Source organism: Carassius gibelio, chromosome A16, assembly GCF_023724105.1.
Source record: "Carassius gibelio isolate Cgi1373 ecotype wild population from Czech Republic chromosome A16, carGib1.2-hapl.c, whole genome shotgun sequence".
In the NCBI taxonomy this organism is placed as follows: Eukaryota; Metazoa; Chordata; class Actinopteri; order Cypriniformes; family Cyprinidae; genus Carassius; species Carassius gibelio.
In genome coordinates this window covers 21,012,974-21,035,935 of record NC_068386.1, presented here as the reverse complement: position 1 = coordinate 21,035,935, position 22,962 = coordinate 21,012,974, and the positions used below count along the sequence as shown (strand labels likewise).

Here is a 22,962-nt window from a genome sequence, read left to right as displayed (position 1 = left end):
CGAAACACTGCCTATACAATGAAATTGGTGTCGACTGTTAGAAGATGTTTAATTAGGCTAAATGTTTTAATCATTAAAAAAAAAAAATAATAATATTTTAGTTAAACACTGCATATTTGTTCAGTGATAACTGTGAAAAAAAATAGGCTGTAAAACCATAAATCAAATACTGTACAAAGTTATGGTTCAAGCCCCGCCTACTGGAATTAGTGAAATAAATAAACTTTTTTTTACAGACACTATTTAACTGAACAGAGATGACATAACTGAATTCAATGATAAACTGCCTTTAACTATCATTTTGCATTATTGAGACACTGTTTTCCTAATGAATGTTGTTCGGTTGCTTTGACGCAATGTATTTTGTTTAAAGCGTTATATAAATAAATGTGACTTTGACTTAGAGATGATATTCTTATTATATGCCCAGCACCTATATATATATATATATATATATATATATATATATATATATATATATATATATATATATATATATATATATATATATATATATATATATAAATATATATTTATATATATATATATATATATATACATATTATATGTATAAGTTTATTTATTTCACTAATTCCATTCAAAAAGTGAAACTTGTATATTATATTCAGTCATTACACACAGACAAATATATTTCAAATGTTTATTTCTTTTAATTTTGATGATTATAACTGACAACTGAGGAAAATCCCAAATTCAGTGTATCAGAAAATTAGAATAGTCCTTAAGAGCAATACAAAGAAAGGATTTTTAGAAATCTTGGCCACCTGAAAAGTATGAACATGAAAAGTGTGAGCATGTCCAGCACTCAATAATGAGTTGGTGCTATTATGGCCTGAATGACTGCAGCAATGCGGCGTGGCATGGAGTCGATCAGTCTGTGGCACTGCTCAGGTGTTATGAGAGCCCAGGTTAATCTGATAGTGGCCTTTAGCTCTTCTGCATTGTTGGGTCTGGCATATCACATCTTCCTCTTCCCAATACCCCATGGATTTTCTGTGGGGCTAAGGTCAGGCAAGTTTGCTGGCCAATTAAGAACAGGGATACCATGGTCCTTAAACCAGGTACTGGTAGCTTTGGCACTGTGTACAGGTGCCAAGTCCTGTTGGAAAATGAAATCTGCATCTCCATAAAGTTGGTCAGTAGCAGGAAGCATGAAGTGCTCTAAAACTTCCTGGGATATGGCTGCGTTGACCTTGGACCTCAGAAAACACAGTGGACCAACACCAGCAGATGACATGGCACCCCAAAACATCACTGACTGTGGAAACTTTACACTGGACCTCAAGCAACATGGATTGTGTGCCTCTCCTCTCTTCCTCCAGACTCTGGGACCCTAATTTCCAAAGGAAATGCAAAATTTACTTACATCAGAGAACATAACTTTGGACCACTCAGCAGCAGTCCAGTCCTTTTTGTCTTTAGCCCAGGCGAGACGCTTCTGACGCTGTCTGTTGTTCAAGAATGGCTTGACACAAGGAATGAGACAGCTGAAACCCATGTCTTGCATACGTCTGTGTGTAGTGGTTCTTGAAGCACTGTCTCCAGCTGCAGTCCACTCTTTGTGAATCTCCCCCACATTTGTCAATGGTCGTCTTTTGGACAACTGTCAAGTCAGCAGTCTTCCCCATCATTGTGTAGCCTACAGAACTAGACTGAGAGACCATTTAAAGGCATTTGCAGGTATTTTGAGTTAATTATCTGATTAGAGTGTGGCACCAGGTGTCTTCATTATTGAAACTTTTCATAATATTCAAATTTTGTGAGATACTGAATTTGGGACTTTCCTTAGTACTCAGTTATAATAATAAAAATTAAATAAATTAAATTAAATTAAATTTATGCATTTAGCAGACACTTTTGTCCAAAGCGACTTACAGTGCATTCAGGCTATCAATTTTTACCTATCATGGGTTCCCAGGGAATCGAACCCCCAACCTTGCGCTAGCTTGCTTGCTAACGCAACGCTCTACCAGTTGAGCTACAGGAACACATAAACATAAACATTTGAAATATATCAGTCTGTGTGTAATGAATTAATATAATATACAAGTTTCATTTCTTGAATGGAATTAGTGAAATAAATCAACCTTTTGATGATATTCTAATTAAATGACCAGCACCTCTATATAAATAAATAAATATATTATATATATATATATATATATATATATATATATATATATATATATATATATATTAGTGCTGTCAATCGATTAAAAAAAATTAACTAATTAATCGCACAATTTTTTAAAATTAATCGCGATTAATCGCAATTAAAAGACTGAAGACTGACTTTTTGGATATGTAAATGTAAAATGTAAATAATTAATGTAAACTCAAGACAAAGAAACTATTTAAATTCAAAATATGATTGTTTATTGGAATTTTTGTTTAACTTGTAACACAGATTTTCTCATGTAAACAACATACCTGCAATAAACCATCAATATCCTCCAAATTAACTGTTGGCTTGAAAGCCATATTTATTACAGAAATAAAAACACAGGCATGTAAGTACCATTTGAATTTCAAAACAATCAATGCCAATAAAAAACAAAAATGATTTCCATGTTGAATTCTAAGTGGACTGCAAAAAAATTCCAAAGTATAGTCATTGCCAGTGCTTTAAGTGGGCCTTTAAGCACAGGTACTCAGTACAGCCACTTCCAAATATAGCTCTTGAGCGTACCGCCACCTCTCCGTGCGCCCAGAACGTGCTTGTAGCATACCGGTACGCTCATTTGGACATCTGTTTTAATAGAGGTTTTAATCTTTTACCTGCACTGAGTACTGCCGATTTTCGGAGCGCCCTTCACAATGCAAGCTTCCTAATTCATCCCACCCAGAGCAGAAACTACATTACCCATTCACCCTTAAGTTATACAAGTGAATAGCACATGTGTCGCTTTTCCCACTGTTAAGTGTCAACAACTCAACGTGGCCGGAGAATGTGTGTGAAACTCGTTGTGAGTTATACTAAAGCAAAATCTTGAGTATTTATTGTCTGATAAACATTAAAAACTGTCTGCGGAGGTTGAGTCGTCCTGCAGCCCCCGCTGGCTGTTCATTGGCTGCAGCATCTTTTTTCTATGTTCTAAAAAAATACCATAGACGGCAAGGCATACATTTAGATATTCATTTATCTAATTAATCTATAGCCTATGCACAAAGACAATATGATCTTTTTGTCCCCTTTTTGTTTTAAAGCTTGATGAAGAGAGCGCAAGTTGCTGCAGCTGAGGAGGACAGTGATGCACGCGCACAGGAGTGATTGACAGTTCGCGGCACTGTGTACAAAAAATACTCCGCTACACAATTATTTCGTTATTTTCGTTTAAGCTTATTAATGTTAGCGTTACAGAAAGGTCTGATTTACGCACTGTTACAGTCATTGTTTTTTTTTTTTTTTTAAACAATGACATTTGAGTTCATGATTTTAATGTTGCTGTTTCTTGTGGCAGACTAAATGAAGAGTAATGTTTCTTGTGGCAGACTGAAGAGTAATCCGGCAGAGTTTTATACTGAAACTTTCCGTCTAAAAGTCCTTCCTTGGTCTTAACCATATTTCTTTGCACGTTAAACACACATAGGCCACAACTGGAAATAAAAAAAACTGCAACCGCGTTAATTGCGTTATTTTTTTTTAACGCGTTAAATATTTCAAATTAATCGAATGCGTTAACGCGCTAATTTTGACAGCACTAATATATATATATATATATATATATATATATATATATATATATATATATATATATATATATATATATATATATATATATATATATATATATATATATATATATATACACACATACATACACACATTTTTTTATTTATTTTTTTACGAATTGCAAGGATTGCTTACAAACATTCTTACAAACTTCTAAGAATCTATCTTTAAATTATTATTTATTCTTTTCTTTCAAGAATTTCACAAATTAGGACCCAGATCCTTAGTTCCTGTTATTGTGTATTGAAATTCCCATCATAGAGAGTGCTCTATGTGTGTGTGTGTGTGTGTGTGTGTGTGTGTGTGTGTTTGTGTGTGTGTGTGTGCGTGAGAGAGAGAGAGAGAGAGAGAGAGAGAGTGAGAGGTGAACAGACAGAGTAATAGAAACTGAGTGCCATTACAGCCAACACAGTGAGTGGGGGGGGGGGGGGAGTTGGGGTTTCCCCGGGTCTGTGTCTGTGTCTGTGTTTTATTCTAAAAGGCTCATAATAATAAACTTTATACTATACTGAATATTATAGGGAATATTAAACACTATTTAGCACTATATTATATTTTACCGTAAATTGACTTAGTTGCTAAAGATCTGACGAAAAGTTTTCCCAATAAGTTGGCTAAATATGACAAAACCTCCCTTTGGAAACTTTCTGAAGTATTCTTATAGCGTTAGGGTTTTTGGGTTAGTCTTTACTCATTCTAATTAGTTTCATCTAAAAACAATAGATGTCTATGGTATGTCCCTATTTAAAAAGCTAGACAAGCATGTGTGTGTGTGCAGCCCTATGTACCTGCTAGATAATGTGTAAAACAGATTCACTATTTTCAAAAGGACAGAAATAAAAAGAGCCAGAGAAAAGGGAAACTCCCGGACATTTTCAGGAAGTTTTCCAGGAGTCTCTGCCAACACAGACACCATCCAAGAGAAACGCCAGGACAAACGAAGCCTTTCTGCTGCTTTTTCTGCTTTGGCAAACATCCAGACATCTTGAAATGAGTAAAAGGGCTTAAAGAAGTGAGGAAAGAGGGTAATGTGTTCCAGAGCTTAGAGATGGAGTCAGACAAACAGAGCGTGGGAGTGTTCATGAGGAGCTCATACCTGTAGCTGAGCTGTAGGAAACGGCGATATCTCCACACAAATCCGCTGGAGGATAGTGGCCGTTCAGAAAAGCTGAGAATCTCACCACTAACTCGCAGCCACTGCCTGTCAATCAAACAACAAAAAACATAATGCATAATTATACTATAACTATACTTTTTATAGAAGACAGTTGTGAGCCATATTAAAAGTTGTCATAAAATTCTATACATTCTATTAGTGCATTAATGCTACAGCTTGCTATTACCTGTAAATAATATACACTTAACACAACTGAACTACAAAATTTACAGAAAACACTCGTAGGACCACTTTAGGAGCTTCATATCATCTTCATTGCTCCTGCAGCAGTTTTTGAAAAATAAGAATTACGGCTACATTTTAAGGAAAGATTTAATGTATGATTTTTCAGGGAAAAAAATTCAAACTAACAAAAAAATATTACTATTTTAATATTCACTATAAAATAATATAAAGAAGTATTTAATAGGAATGCTCATTTTAACCGTTTAAACATTAACTGAGCGTAAGAATTTTGACCAATACAATACAATCAGTTAAACTGTTTAAAAAGTCATTTATTAATTTTTTTTCAGTTATTTCTCAAAATATTTTAAAAGGTTTGCTGCATGGTTAAAATATGCTACTCAATATAAATATATATATATAAGTTGTGTGTAAGTCACATTTTATTATTTCATTCAGAAATAGGCCTAATGCCAATTCGAAATGTTTACAAACACTATAATAACACTGTAATCATAGCTAGACTATTTTAGTTCCCCTCACTCCACAACAAATCCTTTCAATTAAGCGGTAGCCTATTTAAAAAAAGAACAAGAATTTAATTTTAATTTAGGCTAAAATGAAACTGAAACCAACTTTGGGTCTCTTATTCGACACAAAATCAAATGTTGCGTATTCACAATGTTTTTGCCAAAATATTTTTTATTATGTACTTCACTCGCGTTCCAATATCTACATAAAACTATTTTTTTTACACAATATACACAACAGATTTTACTAAATATAAACTAAGCAGTGTGGTTTTCCATATGTTTGACTGACTGTATTTTATTATGATAATGAACAGGCTGCATTGTCAAGGTAGCAATGCTTCACTCTGTGCCAGCGCAATCACTTGAGTTTTTCCCTTATAACAGTAGAAGAAACCACTCCTCTTAGTCATAAAGATCATCGGCATTGTAAAAGGTTTGCTTTTATTTGTATACATGCACAATAAAAACAAATCTTTGTGCTTATGTAAAATAGGCCTAAAGAAAAATAGGATGCCACATTTTTTTCGCAATCTCTGCATAGTAGGCTTCTTGTTGCACAGGTTTTCTTTTGTTTTCCTTATTTATTTATTACGTTTTTCTCAGAAGCACAGCAGGTGCATTATGTGATTTGATGACCATGTGAAACCTCCTGTTCTGTTGCATGCTACTTTTTGCACATGTTAAATATATCCCAGCAAAACAAATTTTTATATTTTTAACGGGTCACAGACACTTATCCTTTCTAATTTAATTTAATTCTAATTTTAAAAAATCTTGTTGGTTAACAGTTAATAATCGGTTAACGAGCATTGGTTGTCAGTTAGGAAAAGTAACAGAAACGAAAATAGTGAACATTATATACCCTAGTATTTAAGATTAATAAAAATTACTATTTATTTAGCATTTTATAATAGACTTCTAAAATTACAAAACTAATATTTATGGATGTTTTAATTCCTTAACTTTCAAAACCTTTAAAATGTTTACATTAGTGGAAAACTGCAGGAAAACCTGCTTTCTTTATAAGCACTTCTCATTATACATTGAAGTGGAAGATGGGTTTATATGCGACCCAAACTCAGAGCAGATGTAAAGATGGAGCTTGTGTGGGCCAGCAATTTATGAATCAAGCTGCTCTGAGAGACTGAAAACACCAGATCAGTAACTCAATTGTAAATTAATTCATAGTTAATTCATTAGTTCAGTAATTCATTTCTAAATAATCACAGTTCCACACTTCACTCTGAAACCTGCAGAATATATTTATTGACTCAAATCACAGCCTTTGTGATTTGATAAATCGCATTAATCAGTTTTATATTGATTAATCATGCAGTCCCTAAAAGCTATGCATTAGAGTGATTTTACCACAGTTTACAAGGCTCCTTTAAGGAACACTCAACTTTTTTGAAAATAGGCAAATTTTCCAACTCCCCTAGAGTTAAACAGTTGAGATCTACTTTTTTCGAATCCATTCAGCCGATCCCCAAGTCTGGCGGTAGCACTTTTAGCTTAGCTTAGCATAGGTCATTGAATCGGATTAGACCACTAGTATCTTTCTCAAAAATGACCAAAGAGTTTCTATATTTTTCCTTTTTAAAACTTGACTCTTCTGTACTAAGACTGATGGAAAATGAAAAGTTGTGATTTTCTAGGCCGTTATGGCTAGGAACTATACTCTCATTCCAGCGTAATAATTTAGGAACTTTCAGTTCAGTGATATTACACAGCAACTGAAAATAGTCCCCAGCTGGTTTGTGTCACTGTGTCTGCTGCACCTGAATGGTTTCGAAAACAGTAAAACTCAACTGTTTAAATCTAGGTGAGTTGGAAAAATTTTTTTATTTTTTTTAAAGTGGAGTGTTCCTTTAACACAGAGCTTATAGCTTTATCATGTCTTTAACTGGTTTGTGTTGCATTTCTGTCTTTAGTAACGTGATCTGTTTCAAGTGTTTTGTGTGTCCACAGTGAGCTGCATTCACACAGGTGACTGACCTGCAGTAATGCTTGATTGCTGAACACTTAGATGAAGTGTTTGACCCCCCCAGTACACACACAGCGTCTGGCTGTTACTCACACACTCTCCCTGTCTGTGCTTCTATCAGCTCATCGTGCAGCAGCACTTTCTATGTGGTTTAAAAGCTCTCTCCCTGGGAGGGCAGGCTTTGAACCTTTCCATCTCACTGCCATGGGCAAACAGTAGTCCATCAGGGTCTCTTGTCCTGTGCACGACCCAAGCTCAGCTGCCATGCTGTTGGCGTCAGTTTGAGCTGGCAAAAAGCATAACACACACGTTTTTTAAACTTTCTTCAATCTATGTGGTTAAATTAAGGCCATTTGTGCTGACCTCTCTTGACCTATGCTGACAGTAGCCCACCCCTGGAATTCATGACATGCATTAGAAACACGGCATGCAGAACACACACAGCACAAAAGCACTTAGATGAGAATTCCTTTGACAAAAGCAGCTAGATGCAAAGCAAGTTTCTGTTGAGAGGACTATAGGGGGCTGTTCTAAGGACCTTTGACCTTTAGGGCACGTATGAGTTCTATCCACTGATCTATAATATAGAATATTATATGTTATATATAAATAGATCAGTGGTTCTATCCTCTCAGCACTTACACTTACTTTTGATTTGGTAACCTGAGGTCACGTAGTGGTAGTTTTATGTCTCAATATATACAAACTGACCAAAGAAGTGTACAGTCGTGGCCAAAAGTTTTGAGAATTACATAAATATTGGAAATTGGAAAATTTGCTGCTTAAGTTTTTATAATAGCAATTTGCATATACTCCAGAATGTTATGAAGAGTGATCAGATGAATTGCATAGTCCTTCTTTGCCATGAAAATTAACTTAATCCCCAAAAAACCTTTCCACTGCATTTCATTGCTGTCATTAAAGGACCTGCTGAGATCATTTCAGTAATCGTCTTGTTAACTCAGGTGAGAATGTTGACGAGCACAAGGCTGGAGGTCATTATGTCAGGCTGATTGGGTTAGAATGGCAGACTTGACATGTTAAAAGGAGGGTGATGCTTGAAATCATTGTTCTTCCATTGTTAACCATGGTGACCTGCAAAGAAACGCGTGCAGCCATCATTGCGTTGCATAAAAATGTCTTCACAGGCAAGGATATTGTGGCTACTAAGATTGCACCTGAATCAACAATTTATAGGATCATCAAGAACTTCAAGGAAAGAGGTTAAATTCTTGTAAAGAAGGCTTCAGGGCATCCAAGAAAGTCCAGCAAGCGCCAGGATCGTCTTCGAAAGAGGATTCGGCTGCGGGATCGGAGTGCCACCAGTGCAGAGCTTGCTCAGGAATGGCAGCAGGCAGGTGTGAGCGCATCTGCACGCACAGTGAGGCCAAGACTTTTGGAAGATGGTCTGGTGTCAAGAAGGGCAGCAAAGAAGCCACTTCTCTCCAAAAAATCATCAGGGACAGATTGATCTTCTGCAGAAAGTATAGTGAATGGACTGCTGAGGACTGGGGCAAAGTCATATTCTCCGATGAAGCCCCTTTCCGATTGTTTGGGGCATCTGGAAGAAGGCTGTCCAGAGAAGAAAAGGTGAGCGCTACCATCAGTCCTGTGTCATGCCAACAGTAAAGCATCCTGACACCATTCATGTGTGGGGTTGCTTCTCATCCAAGGGAGTGGGCTCACTCACAATTCTGCCCAAAAACACAGCCATGAATAAAGAATGGTACCAAAACACCCTCCAACAGCAACTTCTTCCAACAATCCAACAACAGTTTGTTGAAGAACAATGCATTTTCCAGCACGACGGAGCACCGTGCCATAAGGCAAAAGTGATAACTAAGTGGCCCGGGGACCAGAATGTTGAAATTTTGGGTCCGTGGCCTGGAAACTCCCCAGATCTTAATCCCATTGAGAACTTGTGGTCAATCCTCAAGAGACAGGTGGACAAACAAAAACCCACTAATTCTGACAAACTCCAAGAAGTGATTATGAAAGAATGGGTTGCTATCAGTCAGGATTTGGCCCAGAAGTTGATTGAGAGCATGCCCAGTCGAATTGCAGAGGTCCTGAAAAAGAAGGGCCAACACTGCAAGTACTGACTCTTTGCATAAATGTCATGTAATTGTTGATAAAAGCCTTTGAAACGTATGAAGTGCTTGTAACTATATTTCAGTACATCACAGAAACAACTGAAACAAAGATCTAAAAGCAGTTTAGCAGCAAACTTTTTGAAAACTAATATTTATGTAATTCTCAAAACTTTTGGCCACGACTGTATATCTAAATAGTTTTGGAACTTCTGAATAGTTCTGATTAAATACATGAAAAACGTAATTAAATAAAAAAGGTCAAAATAACACAGTATACAGGTTAGATTAAGGTATTGGCTAGGCTAGCTGCCCATGCTGACCAAATGAAACTTCACATCCTGGATGGAATTTTTTATTGCATCTGTAGCACTATACGTATGGGACTAGTTTTCTGGATAATGTTTCAGTTGAAATTCTTATTACCCAGTGCACCAATTTAACCAGGACTGACATCTCAGTGTTTACAGTGTTACAGAGGTAGCCTCCATTTTCTAGTTGTGGGCATTATAGAGGGCCATGTGCTCTGGTTGCCTGCATCATGCATGACTAACATGTCTTTTAATAATGACTTTTATTATACATAATTTCCATTTATTAAAAAAGTCTTAGAAACTTCACATGAGTTTATAGAAGTGGCTGCTTATAATAAACCCATGTAACTGAGCTGAACTGAAGTCTACACATGAATCTTACCGGACGCTGACATTTAAATGGCCACTTTTAGAATTTTCCACGATTTGGCACTACTTAATTAATGCTATTATAGGCCTATCACTTTTTCTTTTAAAACATCCATACTGAAACGTGTAGCATCCAACCGATTAGTGCGTACACAGTAGCTCAGTTTAGTCAAAGCTGTTGAGACATTCTTTACCATTTAAAAGACATGTAAAAACATTTTTACCATTTAAATATGGTATTTTTTTAAACACTAATTTACACTAAAGACATTTATCACAAAAAGTCTGATTAAGGCATGTGCAAAGAATGATGTTTTGTAAAAAGTGCTATAAAAAGGGATCCAAAAGAGTGAGTGATGTGACACATGGTCTCCATCCGTCCACTTCTCAGGTCTCAACTCCACCTGAACTGTCCATCACAGCTGATGAGGCTAAGAGTGGTCTGTCAGGCACAGCTGTTCTAAGTCTCTCTTACTGAAGAGGGTGCATGGAGTTTTTTTCTAAACTGAGCACACATTGAGCTCCACTCAAAAGACACGAGAGAGAAACTGTCATCTGTTGGTGATCTGAGAAACAATCACTGCTAATTAAGCCAATGCTTACCAGTTACTTTGGTAATTTCTTCTGTTATTTATTAATTCTATCCCATTCCCTTTTTAAGACAAATAATATGTAACCTATTGCTAATACATATTCAAAATGTGAAATATAACACCTTCTAAGATACCTCCTTTAGGCCAAATTCGAATGCAATTATCCTTCATGAATAAGGCAATCTCAGAATGCATTTTGATGAGCCAAAAGGGCAGATGTCAGACAAGGTGAGAAAAATTTTCATTATAATACTGAAAAGTATTTATAATAACAGTTCAGTGTAATTAAAACTGAGTACAGTAGGTGGTCAACCATAATGTGCTTTCTACCGCTACGAGCACCACCGCGTCTGCAAAGTGTGTTTGCAGCTTTTGACCACTGAGTGGCACTCTAACCACAAGTTATCAAACAAACGCATCAAAGCACATTTTTGCAAATAACCTTCAGCTTTGCCTCACTGGTGTGTTACATTTGACAGCTGCAGTCTGGGAAAAAGAAAGAAAAACAATGTAGTTAAAATATTAAATATTAACAGATGAAAATTTGTATTAAACCTGGCCACGATTTAGCTGAATCACTGAAACTGAAAAGAATGGATGGATTAATAAAATGTCCTCATGTTTAAACTCTCTCATTATAATCAAAAAGTGTACATGATGTAAAAAAGTATAATTTGCAATGTTTATTATTTTTTTTTTAAAGGGAGCCGCCTTTACTTGCTTTTATACAGTTTAAGTAAAATGCAAAAAAATACAAAAAAATAAATAAAAAATACACCTGTGTTTACCGCAGCTTTTCTTCTGAAACACAAAAATGAGAATTGAAACAAAATTGATAGGCCTATTTTCTTTTTTGAGAATGGTCAACCCTTCTCCATTCTGCAGATATTGTTGCTTCTGGTGGGTGCATTGTAAATCACAGAAAGGCTACAAAATGTTATCCCAAAACTCGGGTCTTAAAGCATGTGTATTTCTCAAATCTAAAATAGCCTATGAAACACGGATACTTTTATGTCTGGACTCTGTTTGGGATTTAGAAAAACATAAAGAGATGGTTCAATCAGGGGCGTAGAATTGGGGGGGGGGGTTGCAACAGGGACATGTCCCTACCAATATCCAGCGAGTGCCAAACTGTCCCTTGCAATAACTTTGATCAAACAATTAAATATGTGTATGTTTTTGTAATTAGACACATCTGAAACATCATACCATGGATACTACCTATGAAGTTAAAATAAATAGGCTACATTAGAAAACTGCATGCTTTCAGGGACAAGCATTTAATGCATGGGCAGAATGTAGTCGTACACCAGACGAGATGCGCAGCGCAGGGTATTTGGGGGTAATTGGGTTTATGTCCCCACCAATGTAAAAATCAATCCGACGCCATTGGGTTCAGTATATTGGTAATAAATTCATCCTGTGAGCATTTATATTTCAGGATTCGACTGCCATGTCAATAATGTTGGAATTGGCCAATAATTCATCTAAAAATGATTAGGCCTGCATGATGTCTTGGGACAGTTTCTTATTACTTATTTATTTTTACATATTGCCAAAATGACTGAAGCATTGCACATACAATTAAAAGGGTGCAAAACTAAAAATAGTCAAAGCAGCACATTAAGAACAAAAGTTTGATCTCTTTGGCAGATGCGGTCTCTTTCGGACAGTTTCTTTGTTTCTCTCTCTCAGAGGCTCCTCATGTCTCCAGAGAAAAAAAAAAACCATACTATATCTGTATGCCGCTGCAAAATTTGCAAAAGCCAAACCAAAGCAGCCATTTGTCCTAAAACAGAAACTTTGCCTAAACCTGCTCTGCAAGTTTGGAATGCTATTCTCCACATGAAAGAACAAGAAATTCACACCTTTATTTCAACCCCGACAAACTATACAGACCTACCCCCAAACCCCAACCCCCTACAGCTGGACTGTCAAACTGGTTGCTTACTGTAAAATGGATATGCTCTACCTAAAAGAAAAAAAAACAGTGTAACCTTAACCAACGAACTTCAGAATAAATGTCTGTATTATTTATTTTATATATTATTATATTATCATCAAAAAAAATAAACAACAATCCGGGATTTCTGAAATCACTGACTACCTTCTACCATTGGGCTATGGAATAATTTTATAAACCAAACTTCCCATTTTCATTGCGTGTTTACGCACGCAAGTCAGATGCGCTCTTCATTCATCTCCCTTTGCAAAAATATAAATAAGTGTCATTAAGCAGATAATTCTTGTGTGTTTATTATAGGGTATAAATGCTAATCTTGCATGACTTGAGGATGCGAGCTCAGCCTCAGTCGTGTTGCCAGATAGATGTATTATAAGCATCCAAGGTTTTTTTTCACTTAATTTAGGAAGTGAATTAAGTAGGAGGTTGCAAGTTAGGGACAGTGATATCTTTATATTAATTTAAATAACTCAGTCATTGCGGTTTATTTATTTTTAGATTTTTATTGACTTATTTATTCAACTGCAGCTCTGCGTGCAGCAATAACTCAGTGCTAGACTAGTGTTCCATAAGCGCCCCCTGCTGTCAGAGACTGAATTAGCATTTTCATCAGAATCAGAAAGAGCTTTATTACTGTCACAAACGAGACAGGAGGCAGACAGGATGGACCGTTTGAAAGTTTTATTAGCAGAATGCTCCGAACCAGACGGGAATATCAGAGTGAGAGCGAGTATGGACCAATATCAATTCAACTGAACGATCTCTGATCACAGCAAGTGGAAGTGGGATCACCGAAGGAGGACTGAAGGCAGAAGAAGACTGGCCGATCTTTGAGGGTTCTCAGAAGATTCGCGGATTCTCAGGCGAGTGTTGAGATAGAGTCTGTAAACCATGTAATGACGAGATCAGACGGAGACTGAAGGTTGAGAGTGGGTATATAAGGGTGAGCAGTGATGAAGGATAGCAGGTGACGGTGATGAGGATGAAGAGATGCAGGTGATGACAATTAATATTCAGGGGATGACGAGCGAGTGGGTGGAGGGAGTGATGATGAGGGTGGAATCCTGACAGTACCCCCCCCTCCCGAGGCGGCTCTTGACGCTTGAGAAGAGGGGCATTGGCGACGGCGAGGCCTACCACGACCTCTGGGGGCAGGACGATCAGGATGGTCTGCATGAAACTGGGTGAGGAGGGTTGGGTCCAGAATGTCTTCGCGGGGTACCCATGAGCGTTCCTCGGGGCCATAATCCTCCCAGTCGACTAGATATTCCAGCCGGGGGCCTCGTCGCCGCGAATCCATGATGTTGCGGACACGGTAGATAGGCTCCTCTTCTACTGGAACGGGAGGAGGAGGTAAGTCCCTAGGTCCTGGATCTGAGGGAGGAGAAGTGACAGGATCAATGAAGGGTTTTAACAAGGAGACGTGAAATGAGGGTGAAAACTTGTAATGAGGTGGGAGGTTGAGCCTGTAAGTGACTTCATTCAGCTGCCTCTGCACGGTAAATGGTCCGATGTATCGGGGACTCAGCTTACGGCAGGGCAGGCGAAGGCGGATGTCTCGGGTTGAAAGCCACACCTTCTGACCCGGTTGGTACTGGGGAGGGTCTGTCCGTCGACGATCGGCTTGGGTCTTGTGCCTTCGCACTGCCTGTTGGAGGTGAACGTGAGCTGAGTCCCATACCCTCTCGCTCTGATGGAACCAATAGTCAACGGCTGGAACCTCCGAGGGCTCCCCAGACCAAGGGAATAGAGGAGGTTGAAAACCCAGGATACATTGAAAAGGAGTGAGCCCGGTGGTGGATTGCCTGAGAGAATTCTGGGCGTATTCAGCCCAGGGGAGGTAGCGGCTCCAGCTGTCCTGGTACTGGTGGCAATATGACCTGAGGTACCGTCCTATCTCCTGGATCTTCCGCTCAGTCTGGCCGTTCGTCTGAGGGTGGTATCCTGAGGAGAGACTAACAGTTACTCCAAGTAGTCGGAAGAAGGCTTGCCATACCCGAGATATGAACTGCGGACCTCTATCCGATACTATATCTTCGGGAATTCCAAAATTTCTGAAAACATGGTGGAACAAAGCCTCCGCGGTCTCAAAGGCGGTAGGGAGTTCAGGTAAGGGGATCAGCTTGCAAGCCTTCGAGAATCGATCCACTGCTACTAGAATACAGGTGAAGTTGTTAGATTTAGGAAGGTCAGTCATGAAGTCTACACCAAGATGAGACCATGGACGACGGGGTATAGGAAGAGGTACGAGTTTACCCTCCAGGAGTTTTCTGGGAGTATTAGTGATGGCGCAGACTGAGCACCCTTGGACAAACCGGGAGACATCTTGGGAGATAGATGGCCACCAGTACTGTTGACTGAGGAGCGAGAGGGTACGCCTGCTACCTGGATGACCAGAGCCCGGAGCTGTATGAGCAGAGTCCAGAAGGGCGGTGCGGAATTGTTGAGGTACAAAGGTGAGCCCCTCTGGACCTCCCGGCGGAGCGGGATGGAGACGGTTTTCCTGGGATATCTGATCGTCTATGTCCCAGAGGATTGGACAGGCGAACACGGTTGGAGGGAGAATGGGTTCAGGGCGGTACTCCTCAGACGAGGAACGATAGAGGCGAGAGAGAGCGTCAGCTTTTCCATTCTTACAGCCGGGTCGGTAGGTAACAACGAAATCAAAATGGGTGAAGAAGAGAGCCCAGCGGGCCTGACGAGGATTGAGCCGCTTGGCTTCTTTGAGGTATTCCAGATTACGATGATCGGTGATTACTTGAAATTGGTGATTGGCTCCCTCCAGCCAATGCCTCCACTCTTCCAAGGCAAGCTTGATTGCAAGCAGTTCCCGATTTCCGATGTCATAGTTTCGCTCCGCCGGGGACAGCTTCTTGGAGAAGAAGGCACATGGATGGAGTCTGGAAGGTTCACCCTGCCGCTGGGAGAGGACTGCTCCTACTCCAGTAGAAGATGCATCAACCTCGACGACAAATGGCAGATCTGGATCAGGATGGGCGAGGATGGGAGCGGTTGAAAAGGCGTCTTTTAATTGTTGGAAGGCTTGGATGGCTTCGGAGGAGAAGGATAGAGACTTGGTCTGGCCCTTCAAAGAGGAGGTCAGAGGAGCACTGATAATGCTGTAGTTATGGATGAATCTCCTATAAAAGTTGGCAAATCCGAGGAATCTTTGAAGCTCTTTCACTGTAGTGGGCTGCTGCCAGTTCCGGATGGTATCCACCTTCCTCTGGTCCATTTGCACACCATGCTGATTTATGATATAGCCCAAAAACTGTACCGACGTGGTGTGAAATTCACATTTCTCCAATTTCAGGAATAAGTGATGGACTCTCAATTTCTGCAGGACCAGAGTGACATGGCGTCTGTGTTCAGGAAGTGATGATGAATAGATGAGGATATCATCCAAGTAGACTACAACAAATCTATTGAGGTACTCTCGGAACACTTCATTCATATAATTCTGAAAGACTGCAGGGGCGTTGGATAGGCCGAAAGGCATTACCCTGTACTCATAGTGGCCGGAAGGGGTGACGAAAGCAGTCTTCCACTCGTCACCCCGACGGATACGGATTAAGTTGTATGCACTGCGCAGATCCAACTTGGAGAATATACGGGCCCCACGTAGTTGTTCCAGGGCTGCTGGGACCAGAGGAAGGGGGTAGCGAAATTTGACCATTTGGGAGTTGAGATGGCGGTAATCAATAGACGGTCGCAAGCCTCCATCCTTCTTAGCCACGAAAAAGAAGCTGGAAGCGGCAGGTGAAACCGATGGTCAGATGAACTGCTGCTGAAGGGCTTCTTTCACATACTCCTCCATGGCCTTCTGTTCCGGGATGGAGAGAGGGTAGATACGGCCTTTAGGTAGAGTGGCTCCAGGTAGCAGGTCGATGGCGCAGTCCCATGGCCGATGAGGTGGTAACTTGGTCGCCAACTGCTTGCTGAACACATCCTGGAACCCCCTGTACTCAGCAGGAATCTCCACTTGATGCTGGACTTCTGGACTCTCAACTGAAGTCGAACAGACTGGGAGTTTGGGTTTAAGCACGGAGGACGAAGAAGAGGGAGAAGATAGGGCTTTCTTCTTGACTGGAGCTAGACAGGTATGTGTACAGTTTTCTCCCCAACGAAGAACCTCCCCGGATTTCCAGTCAATGGTGGGCTGATGTTGGATCAACCAGGGGCGTCCCAGGATGAGCTCAGCAGTAGACTCCTCCAGCACCAAGAATGAGATCTCTTCTGTGTGTAAACAGCCAATGCGGAGCGTTAATGTGGGAGAGACATGACTGATTCGACCTCGACCCAGCGGCTTTCCTTGGATAGTTTGAACTCTGAGCTCTTGAAGGCTGCGGTGCTTGCGGACGTTCAGTTTTTGGAGGAGCTGGGTTGAAATGAAGTTCCCCGCTGAACCGGAGTCGAGAAGGGCTTGCGCTGAGACACAGATATGCGGGGTTAATAGATGAACCATGGTACGATTTAAAGATTCCACTTTAGGAGGGATCTGAATGGAGCTTACCGCAGAACGTTGAGGTCGAGCAGGACAGGAGCAGATGAGATGATTGTCGCTCCCGCAGTACAGACAGAGGTGAAGCTGGATACGACGCTGGCGCTCAGAAGGAGTGAGATGGGTGGAGTCCACTTGCATGGGCTCAGGTGCTGGAGGAGAAGCAATGGGAATCGAGGACGGAGGACTGACAGCGGTAGACGGATTGTCACAGGCAGATAAGCGTTGTGAAACTCGAATGGTCTTCTGAATGAGGTTCTCAATTCCCATGGAGTCATCATAAACAACCAATAGCTGACAGATGTTCGGATTCAGGCCGTGGCGGAAAGCGGTAATCAGGGCCGACTCGTTCCAGCCACAGGATGCCGCCAGGGTGCGAAACTGGAGGGCATACGTGCTGACAGAGGAGTTTCCTTGATGGAGATTGTAAAGCTGATCGTGAACTGAGAGATCTGAAACAGCCTGGCCAAAGACTTCCTTAAAATGAGATATGAAACCTGACAGGGACTTTAACACTGGGGAATCTGAATTCCAAAGAGATTGTGCCCACTGGAGAGCTCTGCCAGAGAGTAGAGAAATAATAAAGGCCACCCGGGCGGAATCATCGGTAAACTGATGCGCTTGCATTTGGAAATATAGTGAAACCTGAAGCAAAAAACCGCTGCAATCCTCCGCCTCACCACTGAACGGCGCTGGTCGGGCCATGGGACTCGCAGAGGCAGCCGGCGAAGTAGCGGGTGTTTGCGGAAGTTGATGTTGGCGTGCAGAGTGAAGGATTGCTTCAGGGATGGCGGAAGGGTTGTCCGGTAAAGAAGAGAAGATTGACTGGCGCACTGCTCGCACTAGTTCGGCAAACGGGTCTTGAGATGGATTTCCCCCAGGCTCCGTAGGATTCTGCATCTTTGGTCTGATCTACTGTCACAAACGAGACAGGAGGCAGACAGGATGGACTGTTTGAAAGTTTTATTAGCAGAATGCTCCGAACCAGACGGGAATATCAGAGTGAGAGCGAGTATGGACCAATATCAATTAAACTGAACGATCTCTGATCACAGTAAGTGGAAGAGGGATCACCGAAGGAGGACTGAAGGCAGAAGAAGACTGGCCGATCTTTGAGGGTTCTCAGAAGATTCGCGGATTCTCAGGCGAGTGTTGAGATAGAGTCTGTAAGCCATGTAATGACGAGATCAGACGGAGACTGAAGGTTGAGAGTGGGTATATAAGGGTGAGCAGTGATGAAGGATAGCAGGTGACGGTGATGAGGATGAAGAGATGCAGGTGATGACAATTAATATTCAGGGGATGACGAGCGAGTGGGTGGAGGGAGTGATGATGAGGGTGGAATCCTGACAATTGCCAAGTGTTTACACATAGAAGAAATTTCGTCAGGAGCTTCCAGTATAGAAAGTAGAAAACATAGTGCACAGACACATATAATTAAGGAAATAAAACTAATAATAATAAATAGTAATAATAAAATATTAACTCAGCCCATCTGATATTTTTGTTTTGTGCACTTGCTTCATGTTGCATATAATTTTTGCTTGTTTGTTTGCTTGTTTGTTTGCTCAAGGTTAGTTTGGCCAGTAACAGAGCAAAATAAACATTTAATAAATGTAAAAAAAAAAGAAAAAAAAGAATAAGAACTAAATAAATCTGCTACGGGAATCGGCTCATTTGAGTGTAAAATAAATCCTGATCAGTGCATCCTTAACTGGAATAGTTAGACCTACATGATCGACCTGAAAAAGCATGGTTCATTTCAGTTTTATCTTTGAACTATTGTACCTATTTGTGCAAAATTGTAATTATTTATTACAATACAATATTACAGTCAACAATGAAAACAATAAGTCTTATTGATTTATTGATTGATTGTGATAAGTCCTGTGAAAATTTTGCCAGAGCAAGTAAAAAAAATGTAAACCACCGGCCGAACCGGACCAGTAGGAAATGTCCTTAGCATTAAGCCCTGTTAATAAGATCAAAATCAGTGTTTTAACTAGTGGTGGGCCGTTATCGCCGACTATTATCGGGCAATAAAAAAATATCGCCGTTAATCTATTCTCAAAGTTGGGTTGGGAGCTGGGTCTTTACTAAGCAAGCTATGATGACTTTCACCTTGATATTTTATATAACTGACTCGCTGAGGACAGCCTAAAAAGATGCTCAGGACAGTTGCGGGCCACTGCTGCGCATCGTCACGAAAGCTTATCTTTCTCACGTGTTGTTAAGCCGTACCACTTGTCGATTTAAACATTAAAGCATCCAAAAACTAGACGCGGAAAAACTGAACAGAGTAGCGCGTGCCGTGTTAGGTGCGCACGAGAGAGAGAGCCGCGTATCATGGACAGTGACACTGAACCGAGCTCTCTTCTGCGAAGTTCACCACGAAGTTCCTCATGCACCCGAACGAACAAATGCAAATTGTATATCGTGAAAGAGCCCAGTTCAACACCACGGTGTTCTGGTGTTCAGGGCCTGCGCAGAGAAAGGCGTCTCAAAACACTAGAACATCGAATTTGCTTATTTTTGCTATTTTTGTCAGTTATTTCTTAAGTGAAAGTAAACAGTTGAGGAAAAAATGGGCTGTGTATTATATTGGATGCGTTCATCATCTCTTAAAGTGACCGCGCCTAATTTAGCCACTGGCTGCTGTAATGTTAACTCACTTCTCTTGAATGAATTTCTTTGTAGTTTTAACAGTCAAACCAAAAATTATTCAGAAACCAGATATAACTTTTGATATATATAGCAAAACTGTAATAATGTGAGAAATGAAGGTGTCTGAATAAATGTAGGTTTGATTGTAGATTTCATTTTTACATTGAAGACTATCCAGTGCTATTATTTGGTTTCTGTACCTTGACACCCACAAACTTGAAAAAAAAAACTTAAACATTGGTGTGAAACAGGAGTAATGTTGTTTGCACCTTGTGCAATGTGGAATTAGTTTACAGATTTTTCAAGAACTTTGTGATACATTTGTAAACAGGTGATGAGCCCCTTTTCTAATGCACCATCTAGCTTGATAAACCCCTTCTCAAAGACTTACTGTTTGTCAATTTTATTTGGGTAACACATATTCTGAATGCCTTCGGCAGAATTCGAATGAGCTATTTTAATCTAGATTAATCTAGATTAATTTCAAGATCACAGTGAGATTAATCTAGATTAAAAAAAATAATCTATGCCCACTAGGGGTGCTCCGATCACGATCGGCCGATCGTGATCGGAGCAACTCTAATGCCCACCTCTAGTTTTAACATTTGTACACTGATCTGTAGAACATGTAGGTTACATAATTATATGTTAAAGTTAAAAACTGAAAATATTTACTTGAAAAGAAAACAGGATGACTTTGAATAGCATAACTGTAAAATTGTGAGGAAGAGTTGATCAGGTCTTGCACATGTATTTCCTGGTCTGAGAGTGACTTCCTGCTTAAACAGGAAGTAATGGATACCAAAAAAGGTAGAAATATATGTATGTAAAAGGAGAATGCATGTGTGTTAAAGCAATATATATATATATATGTATGTGAAAGGAGTATGTACGTGCATGAGAGTAGAAATGTATGTGTGTGAAATGAGAATGTAAGTGTGTGAGTAGAAATGTATGTATGTGAAAGGAGAATGTATGCGTGTGAAAGGAGAATGTAAGTGTATGAAAGGAGAATGTAAGTGTGTGAATGGAGAATGTATGTGTGTGAAAGGAGAATGTAAGTGTGTGAATGGAGAATGTAAGTGTGTGAAAGGAGAATGTAAGTGTGTGAAAGGAGAATGTAAGTGTGTGAAAGGAGAATGTGAGTGTGTGAAAGGAGAATGTATGTGTGTGAATGGAGAATGTATGTGTGAAAGGAGAATGTAAGTGTGTGAATGGAGAATGTAAGTGTGTGAAAGGAGAATGTAAGTGTGTGAATGGAGAATGTAAGTGTGTGAAAGGAGAATGTAAGTGTGTGAAAGGAGAATGTAGGTGTGTGAAAGGAGAATGTGAGTGTGCAAAGCAGTAATCAAAGCAAAAGGTGGCTACTTTGAAGAACCTACAATATGACATATTTTCAGTTGTTTCACACTTTTTTGTTATGCATATAATTCCACGTGTTAATTCAAAGTTTTGATGCCTTCAGTGTTAATCTACAATTTTCATAGTCATGAAAATAAAGAAAACTCTATAAATGAGAAGGTGTGTCTAAACTTTTGGTCTGTACTGTATTTTTGCTGTAATAATATTTAATTATTATTAATAATTAAATATGAACCAATGCACGATAAAATGTCTTAAATATTAAATATGAACCAATGCACAATAAAATGTCTTAAATATTAAATATGAACCAAGGCACGATAAATAGTCTTACTGTCATTATTACCCATTAGCCATTATTACATGTATTATATGTAGCTTATAGTGAATATAAACCATCAGTTTCAGACACGGCGAAGCTCGACATGTTCACCCAGACAGAGACGGCAGAAAGCGTGTCAGGTTTATTTTCTCTATTTTACAGAAGCAAAATTTTTGTTGATATTCTTATGAGTGTACACAAAAATAAGGTTACACCATTTACAGTTCCAAATGAAATATTAGTCTTATCTGTAAAAGCAACTTCAAGTTGTTACCACTGTTATGAAGAACAGAATGAAATGTTGAAGTTAAAGTTAAAGCAGAGTTAAAGTGTGCGAGCAGATCATCTACGGGACATGCAGGAATCCACCAAAAAGGTGAAGAAGGAGTGGGATGAAGTAGAATTTCATTAATCATTATAAGTAGTAATAGGCTGAATTACTATCCATCATTACATTTTTATATTCATGTAGCCTACACAATAATATAATTTTACACTGTAATCCTTTTGCTTTTAATATTTGGCATGTTTGTATGATGCGCATCCTTGTGTGTAATAAGCAAAGTCTATGCGCACTGTGGACCTGCCCAGAGCCGCATTTTCTACCAACGTGCTCTTTAAATAACAAAAAAATATTTCGGCATTGACTTTAGACCAGGTTTGAGTTAGTGTATGGCACAGTCTATTTTCAGTTCCTTAAAATAGGAATTCCCAAGCAATGCGCCTGAACACACCTTTTTTTTAGACCAGCACGCCCATGGGCGCACAAACGGGTGCAAATGCATTTGCTAATTAAACGACGTGGCACTGGACAGGAAAATGCTAACAGCGCTGGACTGAAACTAGCAAACACACTTCCACTACGCCTTGCATCGCATTGCGCCGGGTGTATGATAGGGCTCTATGGTTCTTTTAATTGTGATGGTTTTGGCTCACATTTAACAAAACCCCACCAATTCACTATCTCAACAATTTAGAATACTTCATAAGACCAATAATAATAATAATATTAATAATAATAAAAACTTTTTAGTGAATTGTTGACCTTCTGGAAAGTATGTTCATTTACTGTACAAGTACTCAATACTTGGTAGAGGCTCCTTTTGCTTTAATTACTGCCTCAATTCGGCGTGGCATGGAGGTGATCAGTTTATGACACTGCTAAGGTGGT

General features: G+C 39.5%; 1 protein-coding gene across 3 annotated transcripts in view; it reads right to left on the bottom strand.

The window, feature by feature from the left end:
- The window catches only part of LOC128030060 (protein PTHB1), a 149,967-nt gene that overhangs the window by 94,155 nt on the left and 32,850 nt on the right, over positions 1-22,962 (bottom strand). For all 3 annotated transcript variants that reach the window (XM_052617536.1, XM_052617535.1, XM_052617537.1), the window contains exon 14: positions 4,851-4,955. In XM_052617536.1, coding sequence (XP_052473496.1) covers positions 4,851-4,955 — 105 coding nt within the window. The remainder of the gene's footprint in view (positions 1-4,850; positions 4,956-22,962) is intronic.